At 35.6% G+C, this 20,948-nt stretch overlaps 1 protein-coding gene across 1 annotated transcript in view; it reads left to right on the top strand.

The window, feature by feature from the left end:
- Nucleotides 1-18,834, top strand: part of MYOM2 (myomesin 2) — a 69,339-nt gene extending 50,505 nt beyond the window's left edge. The window contains exons 25-36 of the mRNA XM_030236499.2: nt 1,483-1,627; nt 1,748-1,807; nt 3,243-3,310; nt 7,011-7,124; nt 8,458-8,545; nt 11,575-11,613; nt 12,284-12,389; nt 14,447-14,610; nt 14,937-14,973; nt 15,096-15,118; nt 15,948-16,003; nt 17,887-18,834. Of these exons, the coding sequence (XP_030092359.2) occupies nt 1,483-1,627; nt 1,748-1,807; nt 3,243-3,310; nt 7,011-7,124; nt 8,458-8,545; nt 11,575-11,613; nt 12,284-12,389; nt 14,447-14,610; nt 14,937-14,973; nt 15,096-15,118; nt 15,948-16,003; nt 17,887-18,213 (1,227 nt within the window). The 3' untranslated portion in view covers nt 18,214-18,834. The remainder of the gene's footprint in view (nt 1-1,482; nt 1,628-1,747; nt 1,808-3,242; nt 3,311-7,010; nt 7,125-8,457; nt 8,546-11,574; nt 11,614-12,283; nt 12,390-14,446; nt 14,611-14,936; nt 14,974-15,095; nt 15,119-15,947; nt 16,004-17,886) is intronic.
- Nucleotides 18,835-20,948: the final 2,114 nt, after the last annotated feature.

Here is a 20,948-nt window from a genome sequence, read left to right as displayed (position 1 = left end):
AGACTTGTTATCCCTACAATAGGAAGTCTGTGTTTGAGGCTGGCAAAGATGCATTCCTCAAAGCTAAAGCAGATATATCTGTGGGGTCTTTCCCACTACTTTTGGATCTTAGGAGACTTAGAGGTTCTTCCATTTCAATAAGATTCTAGAGAGCTTGTTAAATGGCATTTTTACTAGTTTTTTTTACGTTTCTTCTTTCTTCTCCTTCCTTAAACTTTATCTATCTGTTACTTTAGTACCATTTTTTACTTTTGGATACCAATAAACAAGCTTATCAATGCATTCTATTTATAAGACATCATGTCTCTTTTTAACAGTATGTATAGTAAATTTAAAAATTACAGGGTCTAGAGTCATTCACTGCATATAACTCCTAGATGGTGGCATTTACTGTTCTGTGCAATCGTGACTGGCAGTTAGGGTGTAATATCCTTGGCCACATTGTTTACCTTAAAGTATTCACCAAGAAACTTCTATGGGTTATCTTTACTTAACTTTAGGAATTTGTTAGTTGAGATTCAAAAAACTATCGCTGTTAGTGGGAGACATTGTCCTCATGGTTGTAACTCACTGAATAAAAGAGGATACTAGTAAAACGTGGTTGTATCTAAAACAGTGCCTGAAAATTCTAAACACATATTCTGCAAAGATTTTCCAATACCAGCTTGTCATTTTCAGTTTCCACGATGATGCTTTCCAATAATTTATCTTTCTGAAATATTTAATAAAAAGCAAACACATAGAGGACACAAACACTGAAAAGCATATTTAACTTCGAATTCAAGTCAATATTTGATGTTTTCTGTATTCTGCGAATACTTAAATGGGTAACTATATCCTGACCTAATTACACCTCTCTTTTTCTGGACTTGGTCAATCTCTTTTGAGTCCCAGAAACTCTGTGGTGTTTGCACAAGTTAATTTTCTCATGGTCGTTTGCTTAAAGTGTTCTTTGAAAATTACACCTAGCATTAAAAGAGAAAATATTTTTTTCTGATGAGAAAATAAGATCCACTATTGACTACTATATATGTCTCAGATATTTAGCAGGGATGACCTTTTAGATTTGGTGTGATGGATTTATTTGAAGATCCATATTTATTATTTCCAGTTGTTTCTGGACTCTGCAAGGAATAGTCCAGCCTAGCAAAACCCCTTGTTGAACCAGAAGCTGTAATGCAGCTGAAGGCTGGCTGTTAGGCTCTTCAAATATGCACAGTGCCATAAACAATTGTTTTCAAATACAAAGCAGCTATATTATGATGACTTCAGGATTCCAAATGCAGTTGCACACAGAGGTTTCTGTCACCACTGGGATTTTTTTGCACAAGAGTAAATAAAAGCAGGGTTTTCTTCCCTTAGTTTACTATTAAAAGGACATGAAACAGGTTGACTATGGGGGAAGGAATATAACTCATAATTTATTCAATAAGAATCATAAGTAATTTACACAATACTAAATTACTTATTTGTTTATTTCAGAGGCATAAAATAAATTGTGACCGTTCAAATGGCATTATAGAAATGGTGATGGAAAAATTTACAATTGACAATGAAGGTACCTACACTGTACAGATTCAGGATGGAAAGGCCAAAAACCAGTCCTCATTAGTTCTCATTGGAGATGGTATGTTCGCTGAAACATTGAAATACTGAAACTTTGACTCTGATGAAGAAGTGAACTTCAATTATTCTTTGAGTAATTTTGTGACTAACTCATATTTCATTCCCCTCTTCTAAAATTTAGCATTCAAGGGAGTATTGGCTGAGTCTGAGCTCCAGCGAAAGGAATATCTCAGAAAACAAGGTAAGATGGAGCAGATTGGTGACTTCAGGCCCAGTTTTCAGCTAGTGGTTCATCCCTGGGGAATGCTAAATACTTACAGCTTCCATTCTTTGTTAGAAGATATTGTTCTGTCTTAGGAGACACTTGAAACCTTGGTGGATCTTATTTTCCAACATTGTCAATTTTTGACAGAACCTTCACTAAGCAAAGAAAGGACTTCTCACAAGAGGTTGTCTTTGCTCAATATTCACAACAAGTGTGCCTACTGTAGGCTCCGGTAAAACAAAACATTTAATTGCATTTAGTTTTAAGCATACAAGTTGTCTGCTCAATATAATTGACAGAAGAGTAGACAGACAAGACAAATCATGCCAGATAAGGAAAATTAAAAGCTTGACCCTTTGGTTTCTATTGAAGCAAAATTCCAGGAACTAAATGTATATTTGTTGCATAGTTGCTATACAGTTGTAGAGTTTGTTATACTCGTTATTGATATTGCTTGTAGCTGAATGAAAAAATTCCAGTTGGATGCCTAATTCAAAATTCTAATCCTGTGAAATCCTTAACAAATTGAACTTGAGCTCTAGTTTGTAAATTTCACTGGTAAGCAGATTGCTTTCCAGATGAAAGTAGCAACAATAATTAAAATTTTTTCCTTAATAGCTTAGGTAAGATTCTGTACAGAAGCAATGTAATTCTATTTTTTGAAGGCTGTTTAATATTGATTTAGGCAATAAATATTACCACTTACTTACAGCACAAACTGACAAAATCTTTCAATACTGAATTATTTAAGTCAAAGTCTTGGACTTTGCAACTTCCCATTTTTGGGTATCAGAATTAAGGCCCCTGATCCCAGCAACACAAAGACATTTACATTTATTGAGGTAAGTGAACAAAATAATTTTAAAAAGGCATGTATGTCAGAAAATTTTCATCAGGATGTATTTCTTTGTAGAATTGGGACCTTCATGGGAAAATGAATATTTTCTGTTCTGCCTGTGATATTTAACATGTTTTTAAACTTTACATTTTTTGGGCAAACAATGTTTGTTGTGTTGTTTTTACATTAAATACATTATTTGTATGCTTGTTGGTAGCTACTTTGTTTCTTCCCTCTGCTTAGTTGGCAGAGGGAAGAAACATTTGACAAAAGAAAAATTTGACAAAAAGATATTCAATAAAATAATTTTTCTCACTCACCATTTTATATTTTGGAAAATGACTTGATTCATACGGAATCAGAGATGAGATTCAGGTTTCTAAGCTGTAATGTAGACACTGTGTAATTATGATAAAAACTTGCAGGATATTCCTACAAGTGCATGGGCAGTTCAGGAGTTCCCTCCTATTCTTGTGTAAGGATGTTGAAATCATCATAATTTTATTTCTTTCACTTTTTTTTTCTGGTACTCTTCATTCTACAACATTGCTTTAAGATTGTTTTGTTTCTTAGGTCCTCACTTCTCAAAGTTTTTGTACTGGAATGTTACAGAGGAATGTGAAGTTTTACTTTCTTGTCAGGTAAGGAAATATGCTTGAAATTACTTTTTAGAATTTGTTGATGAAGAATTGAGGTAGAAAAATGTGAAAAATTACTTAGATACCTTTAAAAACAAGTTTCCAATGAAAGCTATTTTTCATTATTTGGAAAATTTGAATATGAAAATTTCTGACTTACTATTCTTCAGCAGTAATGTTAATGAAAACAAAAAAAATATAGGAAATTTCTAAATGTATTATTAGGTGATCCAATTATTTATAAAAATTGTGAGCCATAAGTGTAATTTACACAAAAATATACATCCCTTAAGATGTATCCCTTTTCTTCTTCCTTAAAAATGGCTAAAACAAGCCAAAATTCAAAATCTTTCTTTGCTGTTTTCTTATTTCTCTAACAAAGAGTCTATTATTTAATCAACTGTAATCAAATGTGCTACAAAGACTTCTTGAATAAAGGTTATAAAAGATGATTTTAAATTATTTTTGGCTAATGACTTTTGAATCTTAAGTAATGATAACGTGCATTGATTTCAGTGTACCTTCTGCTATTAACATCTTTAAATGAACAGATAAATTTTCATTTGTTTTGCTCTTCTAGAGTGACTAATTAAAGGTCTGAAAAACTAAGTAAATTGAATTCAGGCATCAAACTCTTCATCATTCTCTTTTCCTCTAATATGAATTATTTTGTATCAATTTTCTCCTCTTCTTTTGAAAAACTTTTGGCTTATAATTAGACTAACTTGAATCATTCTTTATGAGCAATTTGCATGCATATTTGTGGGTTTTTTTTTTTTCCTACTCATTAAGTAGGACACCCTTAACCTCAAGTTATTCCCAGCAGAACTGACCTGGTGCTGAAGCTGCCATTCCATGTGCTCACATTTTAGGGCTCAACACTCATTAGTTAACACAGTACCTTTGCTGGAGTACTTTATAATCTCCACATGCATGTGCCTCAGGCATGAACCCTGCTTGTCCTTTCATTCACATGGGGAATTAAATGTTGCTGAACCAGTTATGCTAGTGTTAATTCTCTACAAATTAATCTGAAATTATCTTTCTTTCCTTGACCGTCAAGCCTGTTTATAGCACTGAAGCTGTGAAAGGCCGAGCATCTGATTATTTGCTTTTCACCAGTGTGCTTTTTGTTCACAAGGTCAAAACATTTTATGTAAATGAAATCGAGGATGTGGGCTGCTTGCACACTCATCATTTTAACTATGCTATTGACCTTATAATGTTTGTTACTGTTAGTATGTGTCTGGCCGTTAGGTTCACATGGAACTGTTGTTTATGGCTGTTTAACTTGTATTTACAAATAGGAAGAGTTTGAAAAACAAAGCCTGGGTTTGTCCTTCAAACTCCAGATACCTGACAAACAAGTCAGAAGTGTGGCCACTCCACGCTGTTTCTGTGGTAATAAAAAGAATCAAGGAATAATCTCTGCCATCTCAGGCCATATCATATTACTTGACCCAGGTCTCTTCCAGGCTCTGTTTACTGCACCCCTGCAAAAAAAGAAATTGCCAAGGGAGTTTTTGCCTCTTCTAAGAGCCTGGGATAATGGGAAGGAAATACTTGTAAGAGAGGGCATTTTACCTTGACTGTTTTGAAGGCCATTGCATGGCACAGGGAAGCCAGGAAATCACATGAACTGGAAGCTTGTGTAGGGCAAAGGCCTGACTGTATGATCCAGGCCCATAACAGAGATGATGTAGAAATATGGGTTGTGTCATAAAAGAGTATGCCAAATATAACCTCACATACCCCTTATTTTCAAGGTGATTGGACCTGACTGAGTTTTGATTGACTTAGTATTTAATTCTGAATTAGCTGGGATTGATGACCATTTCCTTGGTACTGTAGCCCTGCAATGTCAATTGAACACAGTTATCCATTTGAAAGATAATTTGATGGTGTTTGCTTTTTGCTTTTTGTTTTGTGTTTATTTTTCTTCACATGCCAGCAACTACTGTCATTTTGCTTCTAGTAATTCTAAATTTCAGAACATTCAGAAGCTACTTGCTCTTGCACAACTTTGGCCCTTATTTGTACTGTGTCTGTTAAAAGCAAGATTTTTGGTGCGTGGCTAAACATCTCATAGTAAATGCCAACACGAAATAACTTCAGCACTGCAAATTGCATGTGTCTGAAACTCAGACTATTTATTGCCAGATTGAGTGCTAACAGTCTTTGATGAAAAATTGTTGAAAAGCATTAAATTCTTGTTCCTTAGGGCTGTGTTCAAATAAAATTGCCACTCATGTCATCGGACAACAGGAAGAGCCACTTTGTAGCTACTGGTCAATGTAAAATGCTGCTCACTTTTCTTCAGCAAGTCATTGCTTTGGGTCAGGTGGTGATCTCAAATACTGTCAGAGATCCATAGCAAGCATGCTGGCTATTAAGCAAGAATAGATGTGATTAATTTGAGCAAGTTTGATAGAGATGTCTAGGAATCAGTATAGAAGACCCTCTTATTTGTCACCTCCACAGAGAGCTTTTGTAGAACTGTTTGTCTATGGAATAACTTCTCTAATGTAAAAAGGTTAGAAATTGGTGCTTGTTTTTTCCTCCAAGCAAGCCACTTGAAAACTACTGCAGATTTGTGTTAAATTCCTGGCTTCCCTCTAGCCATTTGTTCTGTTTTTTGCCTTTTCTTTAAGGAGTCTTTTTAAAACAACTGCCTGGGGACTGAGAAATATCTTGGCAGCTCTGTCTTTCTAGCAAAGCCATGATGATGGAATTCAGGCTACACATGAAAATACCATTGCACTTTTATGACTTTTAGAAGGGTATGGGGCTAGTGATGTCAAATAAACCACAGTGTTTTTGAAAGTGAGGGTAAAATATATGAGGCTTCTAAAAAGACCTTCACTTTTAGCTTCTTTGAATTCACAGTTTGAGGTAATTTATTCAGAAATACTTCAAGTGTATCCAATATACAGTTTTTATATCAAAATTAGAACAGTACTTCAGGTATTGCTGTAGTCTATTTAAGTGTTTCAATGAATTGCTGCTACTGCAGCAAAATTCTTGCTTTCAAACAGCTGCTCTGCATATGTACCATGTTGTTAAGCCTCTTTTTGTTGGGAGAGACTGCAATATGTAGGATTCCTAAGGTCTTTGTCTGTCCCATAGGACTCAATGTAGAAAGTAAAATAAAAAAGGATTTTTAGTGCAGCTTGCAATTTTGAAGTCTTGGATGCTTTCAGAATAGTGATTTCAGTTGCTTCCTGCAACTTATCCATGGGAGACCTTGCTTAGGTAGCTGGGATAAATCTTCGAATTGGCCAAAGACTAAGATAGGAACTAAATTCTGTGTTATAACTCTCTGGAGTCACAGGGAAAACACAAAAAGATAAAGGAGAGTTCAGAAGCTCTACTTTGAAAGATACTTCTTCCACAGCTATCTGTAGACAAACTAAAAGCACAGAGCAAGGGTGCAAAACCATTTAAGGGAAGAGATTGCCAGGATTTTCTTTAAGGATTTTACAGGGCTCTGAAGTTGTAACCTGTATACTGTGCTGCAAAAAACCACTGTAGGACTAAGACTTGCTTAGTAGGACCTGGTTGAAATTGCTTTTTTACTTAGCTTTATTTGACATGTGTTATCAAAAAAGTGGTTTCATATGTTGAAAGTACCTGTGTGACTTCCCACAGCGCAATGCATTTCCTCAGGACATAGCTAGGCTTATGTGCCTTTTCTGTTGTACAGGTTGCAAACACAAAGAAGGAGACTGATTTTAAGTGGTATAAGGATGGTTCTGGGGTTGATGTTGAGGAGCTGCCTGATCTGCAGAAGGGAGAATGTCACCTCAGTATTCCCAAGGTACTGGATCGCCTGCTGGTTACAAATGACAGCTTCTGCTTGACACACTGTGGATTTGCCAGACAAAGAGCAAGCCAGCTATCATGATTTTTATGAACAGTTGTAAGAAAAGAGATATTGTCTACTCTTCAATTAGCTGGTGAATAAATATTGCTAGCAAAAAGAATCTGGTTTTTGAATCAGCTCAGAGTTCATGCTGAAATTGCTTCAGAGTCCTTGGGTGACCTGTACCTCATTCTTTTTTATTACTCCTAAATTTTTCAACTGTTTCAAGCATCTCATTTTTAACAGTGTTTCAGTTTTATTGCCAAAAATGAATAAGTTAGAAGTTTAATGCCTTCTTAGGATTTATCTTTATGCAAACAGGATAACCCAACTTCTAACTGAAACCTTAACTTGCATAGTTGCTGCCTTTGTGAAGTGACAAAACCTCCCAGAATGAGATTTTCTGCTTTCAGTAATGTGCATTACATCTAAATTGTTTATTATTGGCTTCATATTCTTCTAATTTCCTTCTTTCATTTCCCTTGAAAGAGGATACTGACTTCATTTTTCTTGAGTAGACTTTTTTGGGGAGGGTGATTTCTGCTTGTCTTGGATCGTTCTTGTTACTTGTCATTAAATTTTCTGACATTTCTGCTATGGTTTATGTGCTTCTGGATTTGTATCATTCTAATCATTAAGTCATCTCCAATCTATATATAAATGTTTTTATGTTTTCCTTCAGGTTTTAAAAGAAATTAAAACAATCCCACAAAACCCAAAAATCCCTACTGCCTTTAATCCAACATCAGTGTGATAGATTCCAGAATATAAACTCTCCAAGGGTAATGAATTAATTATTTACTTAGAATAGATAAAATCTGATTACAGTTGCTGCTTGAATGTAAGCAGCATGAAGGAGCTGATGTTATCTAGGATATAGATTTGCTGTTATGATTTACATAATTCAAAAAAGCAATCATTTTTGTTGAAGAAAAATTAGATTTATAAAGTTTGTGTAGGTTGCAGTTATACCTTGTTATATCTTACTACAGTGCTTGTAATTTCTACTGACCAAGATCAATCCTGTCTTTTTGGAACAAGCCAAAAAAACCCTCATGGTTTCTAGAGGAAATTGAACTGAAATCAGAATAGGTTTTAGGCTTAAGAACTTAATGCATCTCCATTAAAAAAAGCATGAACCAGCCATTCATAGCTTCCATCTCCTCTCTGGTGAGATTATTTATCCAGAAGACAGTACAGTGTATGCTGTTTTATTTAGAAAATTGTGCAGGTGTTGAGCAAATCTAGTGCTATGTTTGTCAGTAAAAATCTTGTGTTTTCCTTGCAGCTGTCTCGCAAAGATGAAGGTGTTTATAAGGCGACACTATCAGATGACAGAGGTCATGATGTATCTTCTCTTGAATTATCAGGAAAAGGTAACATTCAATCTACTGCAATGGTATAATGATCTCCACATGTTCTCCAGAGGTGTCAAAGATCTATCCTTGCAAATGGCAAATTTGCATATATTTTTAGCATTCTTTGAATTTCATTTCTCTTATGTTATAGAGACCTGAACTGCAGATCAGCACTTTAGGAGGGGTGACACTGGGCATTTTGTGATTAATCTCTAGCATTTTGACAGGCAGGAGATGAAGTATGTTGCTAACCAGACAGACACTCCATTTTATAGAACACTCTCTCTCAGGTTTGTTAAGCTTTAATATCTACAAAAACCCTAAAGCAACAAAGTTCTATGTTCATGTGGGACTCTCAGTGGGGACCGAGAGTGCTTTTGATTCTAAATTATAAAACTGTTCTGTGGGTTAGTGTCAGCTGGCATCTCAGCCCCACACAGCCACTTGCTCACTCTATTTCAGTGAGATGGGGGAGAGAATTGGGAGAAGAAAAGTGAAAAAATCCTGGGTTGAGCTAAACATGGTTTAATAGGTAGAGCGAAAGCTGTGCGTGCAAGCAAAGCAAAACAAAGAATTCATTCACTGTTTCCCATGGGCAGGTAGGTGTTCAGCCATCTCTAGTAAAGCTGGGTTCTATCACATGTAACAATGACTTGGGTAGACAAACACCATCACTTCAAATGCTCCTCACTTCCTCCTCCTTCCCAGAGCTTTATATTCTGGGTATGATATCAGATGGTATGAAATGTCTTTTGGGTCACTTGGAGTGAACTCTCTTGGCTGTGTCACCTCCCAGCTTCTTGTGCAGCCCCAGCCTCCTCTTGGTGAGGCAGGCTGAGGAGAAGAAATAAAAGATTTCCACATTGTACAAGCACTTCTCAGGAACAGCTAAAACCTCCCGTCTTACCAACACTGGTTTAGTCACAAATCCAAAACACAGCACTGTAAAGCTGCTATGAAGAAAATTACCTCTATTCCAGCCAAAACCAGTAAAATTTCTCTCCCATATTTAATACTGTTTGTGTCATGCTCGGGTCCCACACTTTGCATTATGTTGCCATTAATCACCTCCTCCCTTCCTGCCTTTGAAATACCCACAGATATCCTTCCCTTAGTCTGTGGATTTCTGCATGTGTGTCCTGACCACTGGAATAAGCAAAAGGTTCAGTAGGTCTCCCTCATATGGTCAGGGCTTCCAGTGACTATACTTCAGGTATGGCAAACTGTGTTGTACAGCTTGGAATGTCCAGTGAAATGCCTGTTTAGGGAATTCACAGTATCTAATTCTGTGGGTCCAGGAGGCTTTGAAAAAGTCAACCAGCAAACCCATAAAAACTGCACTATTAAACCAGACAATGCCTCTCCTAAATGGTGGAAGTAGCCTTGAAACATGAAGGATAAAAAGGGAAGTCAAGCAGGAGCAGGGAAGACTGCTTATTCTATGGGGCAGGTTACTTCAAGCTCAGTATCCACTGACATTCAAATGAAGTTAAATGCAAATAAGAGAATATAATCTAAAATAGATGCATGATAGACATTTAGAAAAGATTTCATATAATATCAGACATCACAGTGAAATACAGCAATTCTATTTACATTTAATATTTTTCACATAAAACTGCCTTTACTTTGACCCTGAGATGAGCTCAGTTGGTTAAAACATAGTGCCAAGGTGATGGGTTGATCCCTGTATGGGCTATTCACCTAAGACTTTGGCTTCAAGATTCTTGTAGGTCCCTTCCAACTCACAACATTCTGTGATTCTGAGTGCATAAAAAACATTGATCTGTTGCCAGCATGAGTGAATTTTACTTAAATTTGGCAAGAGTGCTTCCCTGGATATATTTGCTTAGTTCACAATAAACAGGCCAAAGTGAATCTAGATTCATCCCAACCACAACTAGACATTTTTCCTAAATATTGAATATTTTTTGCCTGGCTCCTAATAGGAGGAGAAAGACATGTTAAAAAATTAACTCAGTTTAACAGAAATCTTAACATTCCTTTTCAGCAGATGGAGGAAGTATCTGTAACAAGAAGAAAAGATGAGTATCAGGCTGAAGTCTTAAGCTGTGGTTTACTGCAGAAGGCTGTATTATCAATTGACAGTCTCCCAGGCATTTTTCTTTTGCATAAGTTCTGCCCATTATTTTCTCAGGAAAAAAAAAAACCTCCCAGCCTCATTTAGACAGTATGGTTAACATAACCCTACCTTCTCAGACATCTGTAATGTAAGATATATATAATAAGCAATTCATGTCTTTATGTCAAGGTGTCACTAGATGCATACTGGAGATTGCAAAGAATTATCATGATTTTTTAGCTGAGAGAAAAATGTGCCTATACAGATCAATACAGAACAAATATATAAGTAGTATTTTCTGAACTTCACACATTTCTCTGTCTTCTATTTTCATAAAAATTCACCAGTCTTGAAAAAGCATCCTTCAGACTTGACTATGCATTCTTTAGACTATGGTGGTTCTTTCTTTTCATCTTACATGGTGTCACTGAATATGATTCTTCTGCTATGAAAGGGTCCCTCACTCTTGTGCCCTTGTCTCTGGGGTTCTCTCCTCCTGCAAACCCATCAGCTCTGTGATATTTCAAAAGCTTGATATGATACCTGCTTTATTTCACTTGCTGTTAAAGGACTTCTGTCAAATGCCACCCTACAGCAAGAAGGTGAAACTGTTTTCACCAAGAATGAGATAATTTTTTTTCACCTGCACTCTCCTTTGAATGTGAACTATTCAGTTTTAATGACTTTTTTTCTTTTTGCTGGCCTAAGAGAGAGAGACAAAGATTTGGCACCAGACAGCTGACTCCACAAAAGGCTGAGATACTGACATAGCACAGCATTTATATGCTGTACACAGACAGTTTCCAATTTTTCTTGTACACCTGTTGCAATTTTAATGGTTTGCTTTGCTTAAGGATATGAAGATTTCCCATATTGCTTTAATTAAACTGAACATAAAAAAGCTATATTCTGATTGAAATTTGATGGTACATTTTCTTCCTTTTTTTTTTCTTTCTCTCTGCAGTTTATGATGATATAATTCTAGCATTGAGTGGAATGAGTGGTAAGTAAATGCTGTCTTGAATTTTCACATAGTTTTTTATTTGGAAGTCACATGAGGCTGAGACAGAAAACTTTTATTTTAAGTGGGAAATCTCTGAGAGTCCCAATGGTATTTTATTATGGACATACTAATTTTCTGAACAGGCAGTTGACCTTGCTAATTGTCACTCTTAAAAGGGAATAAAGTATTATTCCACCTGGCTTGTTTGGTTTAGATACTGTGAAATTGTTGTAGCAATAATTTTCTTCATACTTTCCATCAGTAAGTAAACCTCGATATAGAGAGAAGGAGGTTCTGAATCTGTTCCCACTGAGAAGCTGTTCTTTCCCCTTAAAGAACAGGGTTTTCACAAGAATAAAATTTTTATGCAAATAGAATCATTGTACTACTCTTTCAAGGCAATTATATGATTAGATTATTATTTTGCAATGGATCTTGCCAGTCATGATTATTGTATATGACAAAGTCATAAAATTATTCTGAACTTTCACCTGAAATAAATCAGCAGATGTTCCCTGAGAGGTATAACAGTTGTCTCTGCGATACTTGAAAATCACGACTCAGGTCTTGAATTTCCTTTTGTCAAGACAGCACAAATAATCCACTCCTCATTTTCCTGTTCATTCCACTATCTCTCCTATTTGATCCACATGTGCTCTATTTAATTTAGGTAAGTCAGCCTCTCCACTGAAGATTCTTTGCACTGAGGAAGGAATAAGGCTCCAGTGTTTCTTGAAATACTACAATGAAGAAATGAAAGTCAGCTGGTGCCACAGGTAGATGAGAATATTTTTTCAATTTTACTTGAGAAAAAATGCTGTCTTTACAATTTAATATTTACTATTCCATGGCATTCATTTATAAATTGTAATATATTAATGAATTAATTAATTTCTCTTGCCAGAACAATATATTCTCTTTTAACATAGAAAGTACATAAGGTAAAAGAAATAATAAGAGGCTCATCCAACACCCTCAGGAGGGCCGTAACAGACAGTAAAAAGGAATCTACTGCATTGTGTTCTCTTATTTAACACAAAGTTGTTTGTCTTCTATTGTATTATCTGACTGGTTAAAAGATAGCAAAATATTTGGGCAAAGTTTCTGATTGAGGGCTGCCCTTTTTCTTAAGTGCATGAAACTCTCATCCAGTTCTAGGTGAATACCAAGGATCTACTCTCACAGTTTAATAAAATCCTGTATTAGAATTATTTTTTTCCAAACTGATACAGTCTTAAGTAATGAAAAATATTTTAATTTTGTTACTCTTCTTTGAAAAGATATTCAATGGGGCACATTTATATATTCTTCTTTCATAATAGTGATACTACTGTGATGACCAGGAAAAGAAGAAAAAATTTGCCTTTGCCTTTTAATGTATCTGCTTGAGTATTAAAAGTGACAGTCTATTCTACTATCCATTTCATAAAAGTATAAAAGTAAAAAAATGCTGCATGGATAATATGGAAATATCGGTGTGCATATTTGTATTTATTTACATTTACATCTACATCATTGAACAGAAATTCTGAATGAATAAAATTTCAATTCTTATATGAATACAATGACTATTACCAAAACTGTTAAAGGTAAAAGATAGACCAAAACCAACCAACCAACTGACCAACCTCTCCTGACTTTAACTCCTTTAAATGGGGTTATAGCAAATATTTTTTTCCTGGAAAAATTGAAATGCTAGACGACCCATGATTTTAATTTTTTTTCTACCATGTAAATTTCTCACTAGCATTTAATTATCCACTGTCTTGCATAGCATGAAATACAATAAAAGTCCTGGACCTCGTAGTTATCATCTACTCAGGGCATAGTGGGAAACATTATATGTAATATTTTCTCATATATAGCCATATCTATCCAGAAATCTAATTTGGTAGGCTGAACTCAATTAAGTTGTCTTAAAGAAAGGAAAGTGGTAAAAATACTTTTTCACCTTCAAAATAATTCTAGCTGTGAAGTCAAATCAGCTCTGTCTAGGCAAATAAAATGAGTGATCAAGAAAAAGCTAAAACTGACTTCATTTAAAAAATTCTATATAAAGATGCTTGAGTAGGAAAAATTGAAAGAAGTATTTCTGTAGTTAATGAGTGAAAGAAGAAAGTTCTCTTTGAGCTATTGCAAATGGTCTGGTTTATATGCTCTCATTAAATAGCTATTTTTATTTCCTCTGTTCATGACAGTTTGTGGACAAGAAGACCACCTGATCTGAATCTGCAGAGCATTTCTTTTATTCTTAGCTAGGAATTGATGATAAGTCAAGCTAATGTCATTGTTTTTTAAAGAGTTTTTATTACTTATCTACAGTTAATAATTTTTTTCTTGTTTTTTTTAAAAACCAAAAATGTACTTTAACTTGATGCAAGAGTAATTTTACACAAACCTTTTGTTAATTGATTTTTGAAGTTATTGAAATCTTTCCTTCATCAAAAAAGGTGATTTGCCTATAATTTACAACCCCTATGTATTATATTTTTCTGTGTATGAAGTGTGCAGAACCCTAAGCATTTTCACACAGAGTCACATATGTGCATAAAGATGTAAGCATAGCTCCGTGTGAGGAGGGTAGGAGAATGAGAAAAGGGTGAATAAATGAATCTTAGAAATGAAAACTCAAGCTAATATTTTCAAAGTGTTTCATACTCCCTCCCAGAAGCAAAGAGTATTCTGGAAAAATGAGCCCTTAATTTGCAATCTATCTATAGCTTGGGAATACTGTGTTATCATTTGTGAGTTTTTTATAGATGATTTCCTCTGGACAACATACAGGAAAAGAATGTTCAAACTCATCTCGATGATTTTTTTTTAATCCCCCCAGAGAATCTAAGATTTCTTCTGGTGAAAAGATGAAGATTGGAGGTGGAGAAGATGTTGCCTGGTTGCAGATAAGTGAACCCACTGAAAAGGATAAGGGGAACTACACCTTTGAAATCTTTGGTGACAAGGAATCCTACAAACGCACACTTGATCTGTCTGGGCAAGGTATTTTTATAAGATCAGATTTGTATTGTGCCTTTTCATATATTAAGCATATTTTATTGGAAATAGAGGAATTACAGTAAAAACAGATAGTCTTTGATCAGAACCAGTCATAGGAAAGTTTTATAACTGTTATTATCTTTTAGTCTTGTATCTGTTTTCAACACCAGCTGCATTAGTTTTCAGGAGTCTGCTTTCTCATTGTGCTACTGTGTGACACTGCACAGGTTTTAAAAGAGCTTTTATAACGAGTATGTGTTTAAATGTTTACTGAGCCCCAGTGCAAGCAGTTGTCATGGAAAATAACTCTCTCAATTGTTTTGCTGCAGCCTTTGATGAGGCATATGAAGAGTTCCAGCGACTCAAGTAAGTGCTGCATCTTTTGTATTTTAATGCCATAACAACAGTGTCAGCAGTGTCAAAATATTTTTTATTATTAATTTCATCAATAACATTTTATGTTTTTATTTCTTTCTCAACAACTTTAGGGCAGCTGCTTTTGCTGAGAAGAGTAAGTTTATCTTGCTTTTTATCCTAGGTGTTTTACAATGTGATCTAGTGTTCTTTTTAAAGCATTCATCGTGATATGCTCCCATTACTTACTGAGTTCTGTGGCTACAGAAATCCTCTGTTAGCACAAAATATTGCAATAACAATAGTAATTTGTGGATTTAGTTGTCTTGAGTTGCAATGGAAACGCACTAAACACTTCACATATTTTGTAAGCTTCCACTGTATCTTCTTGTGTCTGCAGAGATTTGGTGAAGTGAGAATTGTGTGTCATACAAGGAGGTGTTGAGTCTGAAAGCTGCTGAGAATACTGAATATTGGGATCTATCTATTAAGTAAAAAATTGCCTGCTGCTGCCTGTTCTGCACTGCTTGCTGAGACCCAGACTGTGGGGAAGCTCATTACAGCTAGGGACTGTAGGAGTACTGGAAATTATATCAATTCCCTGGTGATTACATGATGCTTCTGCCCACAAAGTCCGTGGCAGAACAAATTTTTCTTCAGATTTTGGATGCCACCAAGATGCTAAAAGCACCCTCCTTACTTTGCTCTGGGCCCAAAACATAAACTGTCAAGCTCAGCAGTACACCTTCAAGGTTGTTATGTGTATCAGTTTAGAATGCTGTGGCACAATCTTGGCCAAAAAAATCTAAAAAGACTATACAACACATTAAACCCCTCCCAAAATATCACAAAAATCGTATTTTTTCAAAGATTAAGAAAAAAGGGTAAAAAAAGAAAGCTGTGAGTCATGACTCCAAAATCATTAAGAAATGAGTAATTTTGAGTCTAAACTTCATCTGATCACCAAATTTTTCTTTAACTTCTAGATCGTGGTAAAGTCATTGGTGGTTTGCCTGATGTTGTTACTATAATGGATGGGAAGGTAAGGACAGCTTTTGTCATGCTGAGCAGTGAGAGGTTTACTTTATTATCAAAAGGTGAGGGAATGAAAATGGTTTCACAAAAACTGAAAGCGGGAGGAGAATAATTTTATTTTTAGTTCAAATCTATAATTTCGTGAGTAGAATAGACCCAAATTATCTAAAAATCACTGTGGAATATATCTGATAAGTGTTTATGCTAATTTATTAGGACTTGATTAATTATTATTATTAAATTATTAAATTATTAATTTCTCTTAGATAACATCACTTTTGAAAGCAATTGTTATTAAATGTTGCCTATGTTACAAAAAGGACAAAATAAAAACTTTTAGGGGAAAAAAATTAGAAAAAAATGAAATTCACACTATTAGACACAAGGTCATTTTCCCAAAATTTTGTTTTTGTGTTTGCCTCATCAGTTCTTTAAATATTTTATAGTAAGTCTAGTTCCTGTGTGCTATTAGTTGACTTTGCCTCCTACACAATATCACTTCAAGAACACCCACTGACTTAGCTTGCCACTAGATTGTACCCATAGAAGGTAAATCTTCCTCCAGCACTCTGGCTTTGTATGCATGAATTGTGCAAGACCACTTCTATTTGTGAAGATATGCTGCTTTTGGTCACTGAAAACTTCTTCCTGTTTCATTTTTACTCTGAGTTATATCACACCTATTCAGTCATTGTCAATCAAGAAAAACAGTCCTCAAAAATGTTCATTCCCTGAAGGTGAATGTGGAGAGAATATAAGGAACAATTCTGGTAGAAATTGTCCATTTGGGGTTGTTAACAGTAGGGTTTTTCTTTGTTTTATTATTTCCTGTTTTCTTTTTCCTTTTCTTTCCTAAAACAATGCTGCATATGTTAAATTCTCAAGGTGACTTTTATCAAGGGCCAAATTTTGTGCAAATTTTGTGCAAAGGTAAACAAAGTACAGACTAAGCAATGCAACTTCTCAAATGTTTCTTTCATTTTTTCCTGTGATCACTGTACCTAAATACATGACGTTTACACACACACATTTAGAGGGTGCTCAAAATGGGGTTCTGCAGTACATCTATAAAAATTTGGAAAAATGCTTGTGAAAATTTTACAAGCTCCTCAAATCTCAGTTCAGCCATTGAGAAATGCTAAGCTGACAGGACGGTCCATTAGATAATGTCAGCTATTTTCTGAATATGCTTCACATGCATGTAACACATGGCCAGGTTGGACAGGACTGTGAGCAGCCCTGTCTAGTGGAAGGTGTCCCTGCCTGTGGAAGATGTCCCTCCCCATGGCAGGGGGATGGCAAGCAGATGATATTTAAGGTCCATTCTAACCCAAACCACTCTATGATTTTGAGAGCACTTTACCAGTATTTATGTATTATTTATTCTTCATAAAATATTTCCACTTTTCCATTTAGCCACACCTGGAATCGATGTCCAGGGATTCATGATATGTACTCTATTTTTAAGTGATTTTTTTTTAATCATCTCAAGCAATAACCTCAGGAGGCCTTGGTCAGAAAAGATTTGCTCAGTTCTCCTCCCTGCTGTGTACAGGGAAGCTTCAAGGATGTTTTTAAAACTATCATTGCCCGAACCTCATGTCAGACTAATGGGTTGTCAGGAGTCTCCTGCAGGCAGGACTGCAATGACAGTCCAACTTACCATCTTCAGACACTGCAGCCCTGAGGCTATTACTGTATCACAGTTACTGGTGAGATGGTGGAAAGTCTGAATCAAAGGAAAAATAAATATTAGGGACTCTACTTTTTAGCCTTCAAGAATATGATATCATGTCTTAGTTTAATTAGCTGAGAATAAAAAATGCCTAAAAACAATACAGAGGTTAAACAAATACTGATCCCAAACTTACTTCTGTTTATCTCCCTCAGACACTGAATCTGACCTGTACTGTATTTGGAAATCCTGACCCTGAAGTGGTTTGGTTCAAGAATGACAAGGCCTTTGAAATTGATGAGCACTATGCGTATTCACTGGAACAAGGGAAATATGCCAGTTTAACCATCAAGGGGGTGACTTCAGAGGATTCAGGCAAATACAGCATTCATGTCAAGAACAAGTATGGTGGGGAAACGGTGGATGTCACTGTAAGTGTGTACAGACATGGTGAAAAAATGCCTGAAATTAAGCCTGGCCAACTTGCTAAACCTAGGCCAATACCACCATCAGAAGAAGTCCTCAAACCTGAGGGCAAATGAAGATTCTGTAACAAGTGAAGCTTCACTCTATGTTTGACAAATATAATAGAATACATGAGCTGTATTTGAACTATTGCCACACAAAATTAGTTGATAATGTCCAAAGGGAAACTGAGTTTTTAAGTTTGCTTAGGGAGGTAGCTGTGCTGTGGTGCTGTACACATCTGCAACAATCTCATTTTGAATGCATATAATAGGGTAGGATTTGCAAACAGTGAAAAGACAAATTCCTGCCAGGGGTTCCCATATGAAATGGCAAGTTCCAAAACCTACAAACCGACAGAAAACTTTCATTTTCACACTTGTCAATCATCTGCAAAAAAACCCCAAAATCCAATCAATCCAACAAGCTCTGAGAACAAATGTCCTGGCAGTAAAGGTGGTGAACTGCAGTTAGACAGATATTCAGAGATGGTCCTTTTGGCTTTGAAGCCCTTGGTCCTGTAAGTTTAGTGAATAGTCTTGCTTCAGTAGGGATACTCTTGTTCTATCAATGGTGTGACTTTAGTAGACTTTTACAAATGTTCACTCTTCACTCACTGAACCATAGATCATATGTTGTATTTTGTTTTTCCTGCTCTGTGCTAATAAAACTTTAAAAGTCACCTTCGCTACTCACTACTCCAAATCACGCCTAACTAGTTCTATTTACTCTTCTTCATTGTTTAATTATTGCTTATTGCACAATTTCACAGCTGGTAGCATGCAGACTATCGACTTTCAATAAAGAATGCAAATTATGGTTAATCACAGTCACTGGGTGGCACTTGCAACATTAATTTTACTTTTTACAGTACAGGTCAAGCTTAAACTGGCACCAGAAGATATGTATACAATTCAGTCAGTTAAAATAATTATGTCTTTGATTCTCCTCTCAGTGAAAAGAACAAGGGAGTTCTTCCATGGGTGAAGTGATGCTTTTCTAGACAAAATTTTCAATACATTTTTATTGTAAAACATTCAAATAGGGTGGGCATCTGTTGCTCACATATCTCTCATACAATACATAACTGAGTGTTTGCAGGGATGTCTTTTTTTGATCAGGTTCCCTGTTCAATAAAAAAACACCTATGTACCTAGAAGAATTCTGTTTTGCTCCTTGCTATGCAGCTTCCAGCATGGAGTTCTAATGGTAAGTAACCCTCATGACAGACATTGAAGGCAGCCCTTCTTTCTTGTGACTTCTCCCAGTCTCTAGGATAAATGAGTTGAAAAGGGAGCATTGTGGGAGATGGGAGCTTGGATGAGGGGTCACATGAAGAAATGGCACTGCAAAATCTTCACTGAACAAACTGGGTGAAAGAGTTTGGCACAAGGAAACAGACTAGAAATTTGTGTTTGGGGATCACTGCTGAAAGCTGATGCTCAGTCTTTCACTCTGAGTTTCAGCTTCTGAGCTTAAGTGTGGGAAATATAGAAACAATTGTTCTGACTTCTCTCCACCCCCTGTCACCCCGTAGCAGACAAACTGAAAAAAAAAAAAAACAACCAAGAAAATGGACAGTTTTGGAACAAATTCAATTTAAGGGTTTCCTTTATTTTGTTTTTTGGGTTTTTTTTCAAATTTTATTTCAGTGACATAGACCTTTCATTACTTTGTCTGGAACCCAATTCACTTGAACCACTATGTTTTTTTGGTTTGGAGAAAGATGAAAAGCTAATGAAATGAGAAACCAACTTACAATCTGTCAGATGCAGTAGGTTTGAGCACACGTCTGGGAGACAGAAGAGCAGCAATCCCCTCCCTCCTCCTTCCCATCCATGGATATTTGAAACAGTATTTCTGACTATCAAGGGTAGTGCACTAATGCTGAGGTTGGTCTGTATTTGGAAGTGCTGCTTCCATTTATCATTTTTGGGGTTTTTATTTTTTTTATTTTTTTATTTTTTTTAACTTTACCTGTCTGGGTAAACAGACTGAAAAAGAGACTAGACCTAGGCATTCTGCCTCTCACATGAGCTTGTTAAATGCTAGATTTGAGAGGTTCTCTCCCTTTCTTGAATTTTATCCTAATTCTCAGTAGTCAAGGAGGGATTGAGGGCATGGTAGTATAAACTAGTTAGTAACTTGATGGTTTGAACAAGTAATGATGAGGATGGATTCACTGTAGTTTCAAATTCTCCAAAGACTGCAAACCTCCCTTGCAACTCACTGATCTCTGTAAGCAGTCATGATACCAAACAACAGGCCAGCTCTGGAAAGGAAATAGCCTTTGATCACACTTTATTAAAAGATTACTTGATTTTAAACAAAAATATTTTTGAAATATTTTTGTACCCAGAGCGAATGAACAGTGAGTTTATATTTAAGTACAGTATAACATCCAGGAATTATACTGAATGGTGATAAAAAATACTTTTTCTGGGGTGAAAACTTGTGGTTAGGTACCCACGTTCTGCATCTGGTCATTGAATGAAAGTGTCCAAGATGTTTAATGACTGAAGAACATGGTAATAACATGAAGTGGTTAAATTAGGAGATTTTAGGACACAAAGAAAAGTAAGGATTTACCATCTGAGTATCTGTCAAAATAAGAAAATATATTTTTATAGGAATCCATCATCATAAGAACTTCAGCAAGTCTCAACAAAATAAACCATATCTTCTTCTTTTCTATTCTAATTTCTTATTAAAGGTAGTTAAGATTTTCAAAATCTTACTATGACAGGCTCACAAAACATCAGAGCCAGTCTCTGTAGCATACAAAGTGAGTATCAGCAGGAATTTAATATTA

This window comes from Serinus canaria, chromosome 3 (genome assembly GCF_022539315.1).
Source record: "Serinus canaria isolate serCan28SL12 chromosome 3, serCan2020, whole genome shotgun sequence".
Lineage (NCBI taxonomy): Eukaryota > Metazoa > Chordata > Aves > Passeriformes > Fringillidae > Serinus > Serinus canaria.
Note: the sequence above shows the minus strand (reverse complement) of the source record. Positions and strands in the feature narration are given on the sequence as shown.